General features: G+C 36.4%; 1 protein-coding gene across 1 annotated transcript in view; it reads left to right on the top strand.

The window, feature by feature from the left end:
- The first annotated feature begins 4,634 nt into the window (after nt 1-4,634).
- LOC127444068 (uncharacterized) overlaps nt 4,635-15,848 on the top strand; it is a 91,859-nt gene continuing 80,645 nt past the window's right edge. The window contains exon 1 of the mRNA XM_051703235.1: nt 4,635-5,050. Within this exon, the coding sequence (XP_051559195.1) occupies nt 5,048-5,050 (3 nt within the window). The 5' untranslated portion in view covers nt 4,635-5,047. The remainder of the gene's footprint in view (nt 5,051-15,848) is intronic.

Here is a 15,848-nt window from a genome sequence, read left to right as displayed (position 1 = left end):
TCCGTATAGTAGACTCGAACAGATATGTTAACCAGTTCTAATGATTCCTTCAAGTCTTTAACTGTCACTCTAGAGTTCTTTACCTCATTGAGCATTCTGCGGTGTGCCCTTTGAGTAATCTTGGCTGGACGGCCACTTCTAGGGAGAGCAGCCACAGTACTAAATCGTCTTCATTTATAGACAATTTGTCTAACTATGGACAGATGAATATCTATGCTCTTCGATATAACTTTTTAAGCATTTCCAGATTTATGCAAAGCAACAATTCTTGATCGCAGGTCTTAAGAGATTTATTTTTTTGTGAGGCATGGTCCTTGTCAGCAGATACTTCTTGTGAATAGCAAACTCAAAATGTTCGAGTTCTTTTTATAAGTCAAAGTAGCTCTAACCCACACCTCCAATCTAGTTACATTAATTGGATGCCAGGTTTGCCAACTCCTGACTCGAATGAGCTTTTGTTGACATCATTAGCCTATGGGGTTCATATACTTTTTCCAACCTACACTGTGAATGTTTGAATGATGTATTCAGTATGTACAAGAACAATACAATAATTTGTGTGTTATCAGTTAAAACAGATTGTGTTTGTTCATTATTGTAACTTGAAAATCAAACCAAATTTTAAGACAAATTAATACATAAATACAGGTAATTCCAAAGGGTTCGCATACTTATTTCTTGCCACTGTATATGGTGTTAACATAGTAACCATGTTTAACTATGTGCTTACTATGATTTTAATGCAAAATACCATGGTGATACTATGGTTACTGTAGTAAAACCATGGTTAATTTTCGTAAGAGAAGGTTAGATTAAACATGCTGCAGTGATACTGTAAGTTAGTATTTAATTAGGAGTGCAAATAGCATCTAACACTACTTGCACTAAGTGTAAATAGCATCTATTGCTATTTGCACATAATGGAAATAGCCTCTGGCAAAAATTACTGAGTGCACCTTTAAGCCCAAAGTTTACTTCGGTTAGGTGCGAACGCTAGGCATCTGCGTACTGGACGCGTGATGCAAATTTTGTCATAAGTGCTTGAGCACTACATGCATGCAGCTGATTTTTCCCCCCGTTCTGGATCAGATCGCGCCCGACCAACCGTATTGTCCTTCAAAGTATAATTTTCTGACCACGAGCGAGTACCTTTGTGATACATACTCTTTTAGTACAACCAATGGCCAGCGCATGCGCAGACAAGGACCGCGTCCATGGGTTGAGAAAATCTTCATCAACACGGACAGCCGAAGAATACTCCGGCCTTAACACTGCATACTCTGACTACGCAGGATGCGCATGTGCCTGGAATTATTTGCACTAATTATTGGGTTCACAAGCCTGTGCTCACAGTTGAGCAGTTGCTGTCACAAAGAAGCGCAAGTAGATGTAATCACTGCTAAACAGAAGACGAAAGAGAAAACAGTGGATCTGCTTATCAGGTCAGGAGATACCTCCTCGAGTCTGAAGGGATATAAAGACACCTTTATGGGTCTAAACTTCTGAAGAGAAAGTCCAGTATATGATAGCAGTTGTAGCGCACATGCACCAACAGCCTGTCAAATGAAGTATACTTTGAAAAGCTAGTATTCAGCTTTAGGCAGATGCTAAGCCTTTGTGTCAAAACCAAAGTAGAGTATGATTTCCTACTTTTTTGGCCTTTTTTTTTTTTTATGGGGCAAATATTTTTTTCCGCCGCAAATTTTATCTGGAACAAAAAAAAAAAAATTTTTTTTTCCAATTATTATTTTTTCTTCAACTTCTCTTTAGCCTAGTCCATAAAGTAATAAATGGTGCTAGCTAGGGTTTTTTCAAAATCATTGACACAAATGATTAAATTTGGGCATGTAACTTGTCCTGTACTGTTTGTGTTACAGACATTAATGACTTCAAATCGTTTCAGCTTGTTGTGGATTGTTGTGCTATTTTTATCCCTAAGTGATTCGGTTTTACGGTTTTCACCTGACAGATGATAAAACAGCTTTACTAAGCTAGTAGTAGTTTTTGTATTAAAAATGCCTTAGAATGGAGCACACACGTCGAGGGTAGTGCTGCTTGATCTGATACGAGTCATTTTTAAATAAAACGTCACCCACAGGTTAAAAAGTAGATTTTTTTTTTACTGTGTTCTAATTATTCTTGTTGACTAGGAAGGCTCTATCTCCTCACTCAATTTATACCACATGAGGGTTAAGGTTATATACTTTCACCCTTGTGAAAGTGACAGGCCAAATTTCATTCCTTTATGGGTGCTGACTGCCCCTCATTGACTCACAATGGCAAGGATATAATTTTGCAGATGTTGGTGAAAAAGCTCAAATGTCAGCCTCTTTTCAAACTGCCAGACCTGCCTTAGCCCAGGGATGAATAAAGGATCAGTCACCTTTGTCTACTGCTGAATATTCTTACATAAATACAAAGACTCATAAAACACATAAAAGAGCATCTAAATTAATCTTTTACCATACAGATCAAACGCTGCGATATCTCAGCGCGCAGTCTGTTTTTCTTAACGACAGGCAGGTATAAGAACACTTTTGTTAACTTGTCAGTCTGCTTTGTCTGGAAGACTGGAAGAAACGTCTAATTTACTTCTGACTGCTGTCTTTTGTGTTTGTTGCATTAACAGTTACACAAGAGGCAAGTGTCCACATATACTCATACATGGGTTTGAGGAAAGATAGAGGTGATTTTGAAGGGGTTGATTACACCTGCTTAACTGGGTCCATGACATTGGGTTTGAAAGAATAGTTTGGTCATTAACTCTCTCTCAAGTTGCTTCAAACCCATAAGACTTACTTTCTTCTGTGTGTGTGGGGGGGGGGGGGGGGTGGATGAGGCAAAAATATCCATGCTTCTCTTTTCTATACAGTGACATTGAACAACATGATCACACAAGAAACAGCATGTTACTATCAAATGTTCTAGTACATTATGATTTGCTGTGGTGTTACTGATAGCATGTTGCGCAAACAGCCTCAGAGACACAGGTTCTGCTTCTATGTACACCAGAAAATAATTGCGTTAACATATACAATTATGAATGCTATTCGGAGGATGCATTTTCCTTCTAAGGTTACATTTTAACTCCACTGACGGTTAGGTTTAAGGTTGGGGTTTGGGTTAGGGCATATGTATGGTTCATAAAATATGCATTCCTGTTGACTGTATTACATCACTTACAACTAAATCAACTCACTTTACATCACGCTTTTTGACTTTTTTTTTTTTTACATTTTACCCAGAAAATGTCAATATTTTTCAAAAAATCTTTTTTGTTCCACAGAAGAAAGAGAATATTGCAGGTTTGGAGTTTTGTGTTATAGGGCCATGGATACAAGTTCTTTCTTTCTTTCTTTCTCATTTTCCCAGCACACGTGCACTGTTTCCCCGCTCTCTCTTGTTCACTGTACAGCATTCATCATTGATTCACTGAGAAAGTATGAAAATGATTCTTCTTCCCTGATCTGGCCATGGTACAATAGAGAGATTGTGTTCTGTTGCATTGTACTGCACTAAGAGCCAGATATCTGGCTCCTCTTCATAACTGTTCAGAACCCAGAAGGATCCAAAGGAACCCTGGTCAAATGTTCGCAGTCTAAAGCCATCAAAGTATCTATATTTGTTAGTGGCCTGAAAAAATGGACAGCTTAACTCACAAGCTAGTCCATAAACCTGTTGCCCTCTTTCCACCCAAACAACTGTTCTCTCTGCCCAGGACCATTCAATGGGTAGTAAGCATTTTAATGTGACATGTATGAGAAGTCTTATCTTCAAACTGCCATTCTTTTCCTTCTCTTGCAATACCGTCTTGTCCTTTTAAATAGTGAAATATATAAATAAAATGTAGAAAGAAAGAAAAGTAGCTAGGGCACATGGCATTGGTTATTGTGCAAAATAGTTGTGCAATATATATACACTACTGGTCAAAAGTTTTGAAACACTTCAGATCAAAAGATTTTTAAGATCATGAGAAACATTTCAGTCAAGTGTTTCAAAACCTTTGACCGGTAGTGTATATGTGTGTGTGTGTGTGTATATATATATATACATATATATATATATATATATATATATATATATATATATATATATATATATATATACATATATATACACAATAATTTTTTGTCAGTGGTTTAACCTAAAAGCTTTTCCTTCTGTCAGTATGAAAGGAAAGCAATAAAGGTCTTTCAATGGGCATGAATAAAACCAAGGAGAACAGAGGGGAGCCGCTGGGGGTTTGGCCAAAGGGCTTCTATTCTTTAGCTGGTAATCAAATTGAAGCTGAAATGAAATGGAGGTTTCTTATGAAAATAGCCATTGTTGACTGGAAGGCTGGTAATTCATAAACAATACGTAAGGCTTTTGTGAGCATAATAACATATTCATGCTCTCAGAGAATGGGAAGGGAAAGGAAGGGGAGAGAGAGAGAGAGAGAGAGAGAGAGAGAGAGAGGGAGGCGGCAGTGTAGCTGTAGGGCTGAAGAGCAGTGAATAAAGGGCTTCAGGGGTTTCAGCTACTTCCAGAGCAATAACTGATGTTACTCTCTGTCACTACTCACTTTCTCTGCCATCCTCTTTGTGTATATCACTGTAATTTTCTCTCTGTCACTCCAAATTCTCTCTCTCACTCTCTTTCTCTCTGCAACTGTGATCCATAACTCCCTTTCCACTGGCTTTTTTGTTCTTATGAAGAAGGAATAGGAGAGACTGGAGTTAGTGGATCTTTAGAGGTGAGTGCCAGAATACCTCTGAATTACCTGCACAGGAGCTAAACGCTGGATTGGAGACAGAACACTCAGCCTGGGAGGATAGACAGCATGAGGAGGCTGATATGAAATTCTTCATAAGAACAAAAATGATTACTTTTGCATGGACTTTGACTGGATTCACTGGGAGGAAGAAAGTGGATTTCTATGGATTGTTTCCAAACAGGACACTCTCCACAGACACCGATGCTATGTACACTGTGAAGTGGGATGGACAGAGGAGAAAGTTTCTCCTGTTTTACCTTGGTGAAGACCAAGAATTTACCATAAGATCACATGGTAAGTAGAAAACGATTTTGACAGCCGTTTATGTGGCCTTCTGAATTTTTGAGCAATTCTGTTGGACACCATAACCAGGCAATAATGAGCAATCAATTAACCTCAATTAACTTAAGTAGAGACTCAGTACTGTAGGAACTAATTTGTGCCCCAACTGTCTGCTACTGCTTGGCAGTATTGTCCAATAATGCATTGGTTTGTCCATTCCTTAGCTCTAAAATGAAAGCAGTGAATTTTAGTGCTGAGGAAGTACACTTAAAAAAGGGAAAGCAGCTCTATTGAAAATACTAACCCAGAACACTTGAAATCAACTTAATACATTTATGTTTGAGATGAGAACATAAAAATTGTACTGCATAAGTCCAAGTGATATTCAACACAGTCATCAAAAACTGATATGATCACATTGCTATGAAATGTTCAGATGGATTCAGACTTCTAACGGATGGTGTTCACTCAACATGGTTTTTACTGCTTGCTCAATTAACTTATTTAAAATGAGCTAATGCAACACAATTCTTTAGCATTTGGTCTCAACTTAATTTCATTGTGTACAATCCATCAATAATCAATTAATATAACTGTGTTGGGACTATGTGAAAAATATTTGTTGCATCAATGTATTGCTGAAACCGGGCAGAAAAATTCAAGTTCCCAGCATGCTTTGCATGGGACTGGATTGGGAGAGTAAATTTAAAATTAAGTGTTTTAATTTAATGTATTTCTACGCCAACTTGTTAGTCTTTAATGTTCTGTTATGTTGGGATTTAGAGGAGTTTCTGTCAAGTTAAATTTTTTTGAAGGTTATCATTGTGGAGAAGACTGGGGTTACTGTTAAGGTCGAGGTTTGGTTCGTTACTACTGAAAAATCAGTGTGTATTACTTTTCTCATGAAGAAAATATTGAGAAATAAAATGACTGATTGGGGATCTGTAAACTCAGTAGCACCATACTTATTATACAGTACATAAAAATATATATTATATATATTTTTATGTACTGTGTGTGTGTATATATAATATGCTAATGTGTTTGTTGCCAACTAGAAATAAACTGGTAGGTGTAAAAGAGTTCTTCAAATATCAGATCAAATTTAAGTTGGATCAACTCAAATAATTTAGGTTTTTGCTATACAAATTATTTAAGTAGAGCCTACATTTTAATTTCATATAAAAGAAACTAATTTTTATTGTGTGAAACCAATGAACACAATTGAATTAATTAATCTATCTTGCCTGGCCAAAAAAAACATTGCATACTCTAATATTTCGTTGGACTGCCTTTAGCTTTGATTATGGCGTGCATTCATTGTGGGATTTTTGGACAACCTTATGCAACGTCACAACATTTATTTCCGTCCAGAGTTGCATTAATTTTTGGCCGAGATCTTGTATAGACGACGGGAGAGTCGAACCACTCCGTAAAGTCTTCTCCAGCACATCCCAAAGACTTTCAATGGGGTTAAGGTCAGGACTCTGTGGTGGCCAGTTCATGTGTGAAAATGATTCCTCATGCTCCCTGAACCACTCTTTCACAATTTGAACCCAAAGAATCTTGGCATTGTCATCCTGGAATATGCCCGTGCCATCAGGGAAGAGAACAATCCATTGATGGGAAAACCTGGTCATTCAGTACATTCAGGTAGTCAACTGACTTCTTTTTATTGGTGCATAATGTTGCGGAGGCTAGACCTGACCAATTGAAGAAACCCCAGATCATAACACTGCCTCCAGAGGTTTGTACAGTGGGCATATGCATGACAGGTGCATCACAACATCATGCGCTTGCCTTCTTACCCTGAGGCGGCCATCTCTTTGGAATAGTATAAATCTGGACTCATCAGACCACATGACCTTTTTCCATTGCTCCGCAATCCAATCTTTATGCTCCCTAGCAATTCGATTAGATTAGCCTCACTAACAAGTGGCTTTCTTGTGACCTCACAGCTGTTTAATCCCAGTCCTGTGTGTGTGGAAATGCTCTTACTTTCACTATAAAACATAGCTGTGAGTTCTACTGTCGATTTTTTACGATGTGACTTCAAGTGTTTTAGTGATCCCCGATCACGATCATTCAAGATTGTTTTGCCCCTTCTGAAACACAGTAACATCTTTTTCACAGCCACGGGATACATCTTCCGACATGGTTGTTTAAGAAATGAGAAGCTACATACTGCATCAGTTAGGGTTAAAATAATTGTTGCCAGCTGAAACATATTAATCACTGCAATAGTGATCCAATCATAGGCTCTAAAGTATCTGCTTATTTAAATCCAAACGGTGACTTTTCTTTTGGCCATGCAGTGTATATATTACTACAGTACATATTACTGTATATGTTTGTGTGTGTGTGTGTGTATGAGAGAGAGAGAGAGAGAGGGAGAGAGAAACCTGTCCCCAACAAAAATTTGACATTCTCCTTAAGTGGCAACTGCATTGGTTTTTGGTGAACATTGCTTCTTCAGTCAGTGTAAGTCAATGTCTGACTTCCACCATGGGCTTAAAGGTGGACTCTCTGAGACTGGCCTTTTATGAGAAAGTCAGAGGAACAAAAGTGTTGATTTCCAAACAGGATTAGCTACAGAGAGGGCAGAACAAAAGAGAGAGAGAGACAGAGAAGGTGGAGAGTGGGGAATGAAAGAAAAGAGAAGAAGAGAGGCTGGTTGTGAAAAAGTTAATGTACTGTTGTAATGTACATTTTAGAGTTATGTTAGCAAGTATGGTGAATACATGTTAAGTGGGACATATTCCGATCATTTGTCATTGATGTGTTTTTAAAATATGATCCAAAAGGATAAATCAGTGTCATTCCATATTAGTATAGGATGATTTTTAGTAATGATTTTAGGATGATTAAGCTTACGTGTCCCACTTTACCTGTATTTACCCTAATCAGTAAAGTGCCTAGTTTATTGTATCTTCTAATCCAAAAATAAAGGTCGCAGATAAATCTGATCAGTTAAACCAATATCCTTGAGATACTTTTCAGACATATGAGCACAGTTTAGCACCTGTGAGAATAAACTACTACAAGGAATGGAAAGATGAGTTAGTTTGCGTCATGTCACCAATTGCAATCAACAGGACTGATCAGCACTAACACTCTGCAGATGCTGTTTTAGCAAGTCACTTAAATACGCTTACATGAAAATGCTGCATTTAGCATGGCTGGTAGGGAAATGATGTAGGGATTAAGGTGTAAAATGACAGTTTCAGAAATAACATTCTGTATTTTTAGCATGTGAGGACAACTACCTTCAGGTCGGGTCAAAACCACATTTCTTCAAAACTATTCTTTTGCATGACTGAACCAGTACAGTTAAATCAGCAAAAGTGATCTGAGAACTGACTCATACATAATTTCATTTCATTACTTTTAATTTCTGAATTGAACTTGCCAAGTTCCCTAAAATGACTCTCCAAAAGTGAAGGGAAAATAAAGTTTTACATAAGGACATTTTATAGATAATGGTTTAAAAATAAACCCCTTTTTATTTTAGATTTGTTATAAGCTTAGATTTGTTCAAATGCATTCAATTCAAAGGTGAACTTGCATGAATCTTGGAGTTCCTCATGGACTGTAAGTGTTCCTGCATTTAAATCAAGCACCAGAAGATGGCAGTATACTCCATGACTTCTGTTTGAAACCTGCAGTGTCTGGATTATTGAACTCATAAGAATATTATGGTTTAATATTAATTCTCTATAAAAAATGTAGGCCTCATTATTATTATTATTATTATTATCATTTTAACATTGTAAGGGGTTATACCAAATATGTTATGCCTGTGATTAATCAATGGAAATTAAAAACTGAAAAATTAGCATAATGAAGACATTTGTTTTTAAATAATATATTATTATTTTAAATTCATGAGCAAAAAAAAAAAAAAAAAAAAATTAAGACTAGTAGATCAAAAGACCCAATATTAAACTTTATAAATATCAGGAATCTATATAGATCAACCGGACATGTTCAGTATATGTTCTCAAAGCCAAATGTTATCTATAAAATGTAGGCCTGAATTATGTTAAAGGAATATTCCGGGTTCAATACAAGTTAAGCTCAATCGACAGCATTTGTGGCATAATGTTGATAACCACAAAAATGTATTTCAACTTGCCACTCCTTTTGTTTAAAAAACAAAAAGACAAAAAAAAAAAAAGAAGCAAAAATCAGGCTTAGGAGGCACTTTTTTGGAATGGGGCCAATTTTTGGAGGGTTTGATGGCAGAAATGTGAAGCTTATAATTTTATAAAAGCACTTACATTAATTCTTCTGTTAAAACTCATGTATTATTTTAGCTGTAACGTTGTTGAAATCGCAATTTTAACAGTCATTTTAGGATTTGTGGCATTATGTTGTCATGGCAACAAAGTTGTAAAATTGGATTTACACAGAAAAGGTTAGAAAGTAATTTGATTACACTGAAATCATGTTAACACATATTGAAACATCTTTGAAATATACTTTTGAAACAATGAGTATTTTAACATTTAAGCACTGGCCCCATTCTCTTCCATTGTAAGTGCTTCAGTGTAACCTCGATTTTTGTTTTTTTTTTAAAGAAAGGGAGGGGCAAGTCAAAATTCTTTTTTGTGGTAATCAACATTGTGCCACAAATACTGTCGATTTAGCTTAACTTGTATTGAACTTGGAATATTCAGTTCTGGGTTCAGTACAAGTTAAGCTTAATCAACATCACTTAATGATTAATGAATTCAATGAATGAATGAATTAATGAATAATTTCCACTCATCCCTCTTTTTTTAAGTAACGAGTTAGAGTAAGGAACTTACAATGGATGTATAAAGTGTCAGCATCTGGGAGATTTAAATGGGATCAAGTTTGCACATACTTTTTAAAAGCACTTTTTATTCAGAAAAAGCATGTTTTATTTGCCCAGTAGAGTTCAATCATCGTTAGAGACTAAATCATCGTTTTTTCGTGGGACTATTGATTTAGGTGGATGAACTTCTAGTTATTCGTCACAAATCAATTCCTGTGTGTGGCACTAGTAAATCAATAAAGTGTGTAGTCCCACACCTCTCAGGTAATTACATAGCAAACAGCTTTCATTTAGAATGTTTCTGGCTGTTTTTTTGTCGTTGGACATCATGAGCGTATGGAGACAACAGGAGGGCGACTTGCTTATGTTCATCTTTTGATGGTATCATTGTACGGAGTGTATTTTGCGGTGTGTATTTTAACATATTTTGTGAATTGGCTCTGTTTACTTCCATTGTAAGTGCCTTACTGTAGCTTCCCAAGAAACTCCATAGCACCCCCGTAGCACCCCCAGCAAATGTCTATAACAGCCAGCAGATTATCCTCTGTATGAAGAAACATTTTCCCTGACAATATTTTAGTAATCATGTCATGTCCCGTATTTCTGTTACCTGTTTAGAATCAGAACTAGTAATGCCCGATTTACTAATTAATTACTCATGAGTCAATTCCTTCAAAGAATAAGTCAAACGGTTAAGCAAAATGGTCCGAATCGTTCAGACAGCTCACGCACTGTATCGTTTAGAGCGTTTTTCACTTTGTAAAAACAGAAATGAAATAAATAAAACAGAAACCAATCAAGTGGAATATTTACTGTCATGATATACAGAGCAGATGAGGAAGTAGAAACTTTATTAAGTGCACTCCAACTGCACTCCAACTCTCTCCCAGTCAACTCAAGATAAAGCCATTTTTCCAACCAAACAGGTAGCAAAAAGTATCATTGCATGTTTTTGTTTTTTTTACATGTACATTGGAGTATATGTAAATACCATGGTGTACATCAATGCACGGCAGTATTACCATCTGATACCATCACATTACCATGATCCTGCCACAGCAGGTAGTTGAATTTGAGAAACTTTAACTAGTGTTGTATGTGCTGTGTAAATAAGTCTTTTGTCAGTCCTTTGTAGCCCATAGTTACATTAATTGCCACACAAGATATATACCTGTGAAAAGGTAAAAATGCTGCTCATGAAGTCACCAGAAATAAATGCTTTAGTGATGTTTTTGCAAAATGTTTCTCCTGGGGGAGCATGTCCCCAGACCCCCAATAAGGGTACACTGTTTTGCTGGACCTGTGCTTCAGACAGTATTGTAAAAAGCTGAAAATGCCCCTGAAAGTGTGTTGCCTGTTTAAGGCTGCAGTGTAGATATTTAATTTCTGTTGTCACCACATGCAAACTGATATTAATAAAATCACTTGGTCATGCCGGGTTTTGCACATATTTAGTGATCAAAGCGCAGCACCCCCATCAATGATTTAGCACCTCTTCAGCACCTGCAATCAAAATTCGCTGGCACCGCCCTTGGCTACACACAAATGAGCTGAAATTATTTTTGTTTTAATCAACATCATGCAGCAAATGCTGTTGATTTTCTTTTATTCTCTGCCTAACTTATACTGAACCCGGAACATTACTTTAAATCATTCATCATGCCTAACTTCGATTTGCTAAATCTTAAACCATGAGTACTGACTCAAGTAATCCCAGTTTTGAATCATTAATTTCAAATAACCAGCAGAGGGCTCCTTCGCTCTGTCAAATACTGCTACAGCAAAAAATCCACATATATTTATAACATATATTTTTTAAATAAATATATAGTTTGGTTCACATTTTGCTGGTTGGTGCCAATCAAGGTAAATCTGCAAGCAAGGTTATTTGCAATTTTATATTTTTATATTTTATTTAATTGTAATTTATTTTATATTTTATTTAATAAGATTAGTTATAATTGTTTCAGCACATACTTGGGCATTGGAAAATTAATTTTAAATAAACTCTCAAAAAATAATTTGTATCAATTAATATCATTAAAACAAGGAACAAACATTGCAAGTTCATAGCAACGAGCAATAAGTGCCATTATAAAGGCAATTCTGTCTAAATTAATCTATCATGGTTATTTTTACATTCATTTTTAAAGGGATAGTTCACCCAAAAATGAAAATTCTCTTATAATTTACTCACTCTCATGTGTATGATTTTCTTTCTTTTGCAGAACGAAAGTAAATCTCAGAAAGAACGTCTGCATCTCAGCTCTGTAGGTCCATACAATGCAAGTGAAAGGTGGTCAAAACTTTGAATCTCCAAAAATCACATAACAACAGCATAAAAGTAATCCATATGACTCCAGTGGTTTAATCCATATCTTCAGAACTGAAACAGATCAATATTTAAGTCCTTTTTTTAATACCATAAATCTCCACTTTCACAATCTTCTTTTGTTTTTTGGCGATTTGCATTCTTCATGCATATCGCCACCTACTGGTCAGGGCTGGTCAAAAGTGGAGATTTATAGTAAAAAAGGACTTAAATATTGATCTGTTTCTCACCCACACCTATCATATTGCATCGTAAAATATGGATCTAACCACTGGAGTCGTGTGGATTACTTTTAAGCTGCCTTTATGTGATTTTTGATGATTCAAAGTTCTGGCCACCATTCACTTGCATTGCATGGACCTAAAGAGCTGAAATATTCTTTTAAAACTCTTTGTTTGTGTTCTGCAGAAGAAAGAAAGTCATAAACATCTGGGATGGCATGAGAGTAAGTAAATGAGAATTTTAATATTTGGGTGAACTATCCCTTTAACTATGAGTTAAAATGGAGCTGTCTATCTATTTTACAGAATTTTTCAGGGATTTTTTTTTTTTTAAAGAGTTGAGGTTTATTTCATGTTTAATATAATAATTTAGTGACCTATTGGGGGCCGTACAGCCGGAAACTAAAAAAAAAAAAAAAAAAAAAAAAGGACTTCACTGTGCTGATTTCAAATGCACTACTAATAATAATGCAACAACTAACTACAGCACGCGCTACGTGGTGTCTATTGTGACGCAGAGCTTGAAAAGTTCAGAGAATGAAGCGCGCAGAGTGTTCCATTGAATGAATGGCGCGGAATTGCCCGCCATCAGACGTCCTACTATTTTATACATTGTGCGTAAATACAAGAGCTTTAAACAGATTAATGTAAACAAGTATCCCACAGGTCAGATGCCGCCGCCATCCGGAGCCGTCTAGCAGAATCAGACATTTGTATAACTGTGGGTGAAACCCCATGCCTGGCACAATGCAACCCTGGGTTAATTTGTTTTAGACAGCCGTTCTGGCTTGAATTGCATGTGCAAAAAATGCTTTCATAGTGGACCACAGTGGGAGCAAACAGCACAGTACTTTTAGCACAATTATCCCTACGGACAGCCGCCTGCCTTTCTCGACTGATCTATAGATGCCTCGCACAATTACCTGAGCTGCATGGGCTTTCCACTGACACCCCTGGGTTTACTGGAAGGGTTAAAAACAGGCGAAAATGAACGAACTCACTGAAGTTTAAGTGCAGTCTCCGAACTGCCTGTGAATTCCTGCACCGTCTCGGCTCTTTTCCTGTTCGCTTTTTGATTGCCTGACAACACGTGGCAGTTAGAGAGGGACAATGGTGACAAGAACTAAAAAAAACCCCATCTAAAACTGAGATGTGACCAACCACTGCGCCTCTTAAACCGTGTTGGAAAAATGGCCGTGACACTATGGCAGGCGCTTTTATCATTTAATATTCAGATTTGACTATCAATAATTATGTTTTGAATAGTCAAAACTCCAATTTCAGATATCTGTTGTGCACTTTTGAGTAGTAGTAATTCACATTAAAGATATCTACAATGCATTTCTGACTAGTCATAATTCACATTTAAGATATCTGCAATGCAACTTTGACCAGTCATTTGTTTCCATAAGATTGCATTGAAAACTATTTTCAGATATCTACAATAGAGTTTTTCCCTAGTAGAAATTGTAATTACAGATATCTACAATTGATGTATTACTAGTACAAATTATAATTTAAGATATCTCTAAGTTGTTACTAGTAATATCCCCTATTAAATATTGACTAGTCAAATCCAATTCAAGATATCTACAACTATATTTTGCCTAGTCATAACTTAGTTCCAGATATAAAAAAATGTAATTGGGATATCTTTAAAGATGCAGAATTGTAGATATATGTAATTGAATTATGACTAATCACAACTTATTTAAAGATATCTTTAATATGTTTTTGACTAGTCATAGTACAATTCTGCATCTTTAAAGATATCTTGAATTGGATTTGACTAGTCAATGTTTAATAGGGGATATCTTTATTACTAGTCAATATTTATGGATATCTCAAATTGATTACAGACCAGGAAGATTTTTATTTGGAGATATCTGCAATTATTAATGTGAATGGGAAGAATTTTAAGAGATTTCTTAAATCAACATTCTTACTAGTGAAAATTCCTTTACAGATATCTTAAATGCTTATGCAAATTGACTCTCTGCTATGCCCCGCCTTAACCCCCCCCCCCCCAGTCCTACCTTGAAAATTTTTGCCGTCCGCCATTTTGTCTGATAAGTAATTGATTTTTAATGTTAGGCTTGCATGTTTGGTTTATTTTAAACAGAATTTTGCAATTAAAAAATAAATAAAAATCCAATAATAATGAACAATGATGATGGAGCACTTGTAAAAATGATTTGTATCAGCCATAATTCCCAAATAAACTCAAATAAAATCAGAAGAGACCCCTACATTATCTCAAAGGTCAATTGCACATTGCATGTCTACAGTGGGCATGTAATTATTAGACACGAACTTTACTGATCCATGTCTCATCACTCCAACACAGCAGTACTTCTCTCAGTGTTGCTGTTACACACTGCCATCAAGTGGACTATAACGCTATTGGCAAATAATACACAAGCATGTTTAATTTGAAATTATTTGCCCAATTTCACCTTTTTTTTTTTTTTTTTTTTTGTATTTTTGTATTTTTCCCCTTTTCACCAAATTTGGAATGCCAAATTCCCAGTGTGCTTTTAAGTCCTTGTGGTCGCGTAGTGATTCACCTTAATCAGGGTGGCGGAGGACGAATCCCAGTTGCCTCGCGTCTGAGACCATCAACCCGCTCATCTTATCAGTGGCTTGTTGAGCGCGTTGCCACGGAGACATAGTGCATGTGGAAGCTTCATGCCATCCACCGTGGCATCTGCACTCAACTCACCACATGCCCCACCGAGAACGAAGCACATTATAGCGACCACGAGGAGGTTACCCCATGTGACTCTACCCTCCCTAGCAATTGGGCCAATTTGGTTGCTTAGGAGACCTGGCTGGAGTCACTCAGCACGCCCTGGATTCCAACTAGCGAACTCCAGGGGTGGTAGCCAGCATCTTTTTTTACCACTGAGCTACCCAGGCCCCCTCAATTTCATATTTTTATAGATTGCATAATAATAAATTCAAAAGACCTGTTTGTGGTTGCCTGTCTTTATCATTTATCATTTACACTTAAATTGGTCCGTGCTGCAACATATAACAAGCACTTTGCTACACATAGTTAACTGGAGACCTTTTAACATATATAAATGCATCAAGATATTGTTTATTAAGTTGTCAAGCATCGACTTAATCTTTCTGTTAGCAGCTAGTTACTTTAACAGCTTCGATAGCACTAAGGGTTAGCAATAGGAAGTGAGGGGCTGTGCATAATGAAGAGTCATTGCACATCACAACACAGCAGAGCAACTAGGGGTGAGGGCAATGTAGATATCTGAAAATATCATTTTGACTAGTCAAAACTGAATTACAGATATCTCTAATCATCTTTGTGGATGTGTGTATGTGACATCATTGCAGATATCTTTAATGGAATTTCGACTAGGCAAAATATATTAACAGATATCTTTAATGCTCTTTCTTACTAGTCAAATTATAATAGCAGATATCTCAAATTAG

The sequence above is a fragment of the Myxocyprinus asiaticus genome, chromosome 7 (assembly GCF_019703515.2).
Source record: "Myxocyprinus asiaticus isolate MX2 ecotype Aquarium Trade chromosome 7, UBuf_Myxa_2, whole genome shotgun sequence".
Lineage (NCBI taxonomy): Eukaryota > Metazoa > Chordata > Actinopteri > Cypriniformes > Catostomidae > Myxocyprinus > Myxocyprinus asiaticus.
This window is presented reverse-complemented; position numbering and strand designations above follow the sequence as displayed.